The 2,049-nt window shown below is 35.5% G+C and overlaps 1 protein-coding gene across 1 annotated transcript; it reads right to left on the bottom strand.

The window, feature by feature from the left end:
- Nucleotides 1-723: 723 nt before the first annotated feature.
- Nucleotides 724-1,213, bottom strand: LOC120768731. Its single transcript, XM_040095504.1, has 3 exons — nt 1,144-1,213; nt 770-1,085; nt 724-735 (listed from the first exon to the last, which is right to left on the bottom strand). The coding sequence occupies exons 1-3, from the start codon at nt 1,155-1,157 to the stop codon at nt 724-726; spliced, it is 342 nt and encodes a 113-aa protein (XP_039951438.1). The 5' UTR covers nt 1,158-1,213.
- Nucleotides 1,214-2,049: the final 836 nt, after the last annotated feature.

Raw genomic sequence — 2,049 nt, 5'->3', positions numbered from 1 at the left:
CAAAGCCATCTTGCAGTTAAAATGCCGAAAGCATTTTCAATGCACCGCCTAGCTCTACTTATCCTGTAGTTAAAAATCCTTTGCTCTACCGAGAGTTGTGTGACGCTATAAGGCTTAATTAAGCGCTTACACAAAGGAAAGGCGTCGTCTCCCACAATGAAATGCGGCAATTTTTTTTGATTAATTACTCTGTCAGGAGGAAATGGACCGGCATCGTTCAGAATTCTGGTCCCAAAATTAGAATTTCTCATAATATGGGATTCGCATTCGCTTCCATAAGCACCTATATCCAAATAAGTAAATTTGTAGTTCGCATCACAGGTAGCCAACAACACAATTGAATGAAACCCCTATAAATTAAAAAGTTTAAAATTTGTATTACTTTTTAGTACAACCGAAGCATATAATGTGATCTTACTTTGTAGTTATAAAATATACTTCCACTTTATGGAGGTGCTTTTATATTAATATGTTTTCCGTCAATGGCGCCAACACAATTGGGAAAATTCCATTGGTTTTCAAAACCATTAGCTATTTCTAGCAAATTTTGTTCCGTCCAATCGGGCACTTCATTTTTCAGTACGGCACATAATGCTTCACAAACGTCGTTTACGATCTGACCAAAATGTTGTTTGCTGATACGATAGCAAGAAGCTACGTGGCGTTGCAAATCCCCCGAAGCTAGGTATATGTAAGAATAATTTTCAAAAAAACATAACACGGTTATAAAAGACACTTTGGCAAAAATGTTTAAAACATACTCTAGTACCACTGCCAATTTGGCTTTAATTGGAATAAAATCTTTTGGCCTGCTGTTGCGTTTCGGAAGTAGGTGTGGCTCCACCATCTCACAAAGTTCATCAAAAACTTGTGGTGGCATGCGAAAGTTTTCAACGAATAAATTTGGTGAGTTGCGCAAGGCTTCGAAATCGGACACGAATCTTCCCCTGTCGTTTCGTTCCTTAAGGTATGGACTCACCCAATATCTCGCCTTCTTATGCTCCTTTTTTTCGAATTCAGCATCCATCTCCATGGCAGCCATCATGGCACCACAATTCAACGTATTCATTAAATTTATCCTACAACTAATTTAAATCATTATTATGAAATATAGTTCATTTTGAAATTTGATATAAAACTAACCAATCTTCATCCATATTCCTTAGATCGCAATACAAATATTTATGTGCTTACACTCCTAAGTTTATTTTCTTTGTTTATTTTCTCTTGTTCTTCTAATGTAGATCATTCACAATGCGTAACCAGCTGTCAAAATTACTTGAGAAATAATGTATTTTTTTTCTTGAGCAGTTACTTGTGAGCTGCGTACCAACCTTAATTTCGGACAAAATATTCCAGAATTAACTGCGCCCTTTCCGATGGCCACTTGTAGTATATGTATTTACCGCAAAAAAAATTTACTTAACAACGAATAATTTGAAATGAAAAATTGATTAAATCACTAACTGGGCACCAGAAAACTTGCTTATTTGCCTCGCCAAATGTAAAAGTAAAAGTGAAACAAAAAAAAAGACGTGTGGCACACGGGGACTGCCGCGGTAAAGCTATTGCATAGCATTTTGTATCAACTTATGCAATTATAATTACACTGTGGAACATTTTTGGGATTATTGTCTGGGGGGTAAGAAATTCCAAGTCAGGGTGATGGTACTAGGTCAGTATAGTAAAACCCTCAAAGGGTTTGGCGTTCGTATGAGTCATTTTTTTTATGACCTTTTAAATTTTTTCTTTATCTTGATGTTTTTTCGCTTAGTTGTAATATTTTGTCAAAAACGTAGTTTAACATAACTCGCGAACCTCTATTATCTATTTTTCCAATCCATTAGACGGTTGTAGCAGCTTTTACACACTATATTTGGTACACAATTTTCGTTCACTATAATATAAGAAAAATGTAAAGTCATAAAAAGAAAGTGACACATACGAACGCCAAATCCTTTGAGGGTTTTACTATACCCTCTTGGAATTTCTCACCCCCCAGATTAGGTGTTGTACTGTGTAAGGAAACAAATTTTTCTATTATTAAAT

Source organism: Bactrocera tryoni, chromosome 2 (assembly GCF_016617805.1).
Source record: "Bactrocera tryoni isolate S06 chromosome 2, CSIRO_BtryS06_freeze2, whole genome shotgun sequence".
Taxonomy (NCBI): Eukaryota; Metazoa; Arthropoda; class Insecta; order Diptera; family Tephritidae; genus Bactrocera; species Bactrocera tryoni.
This window is presented reverse-complemented; position numbering and strand designations above follow the sequence as displayed.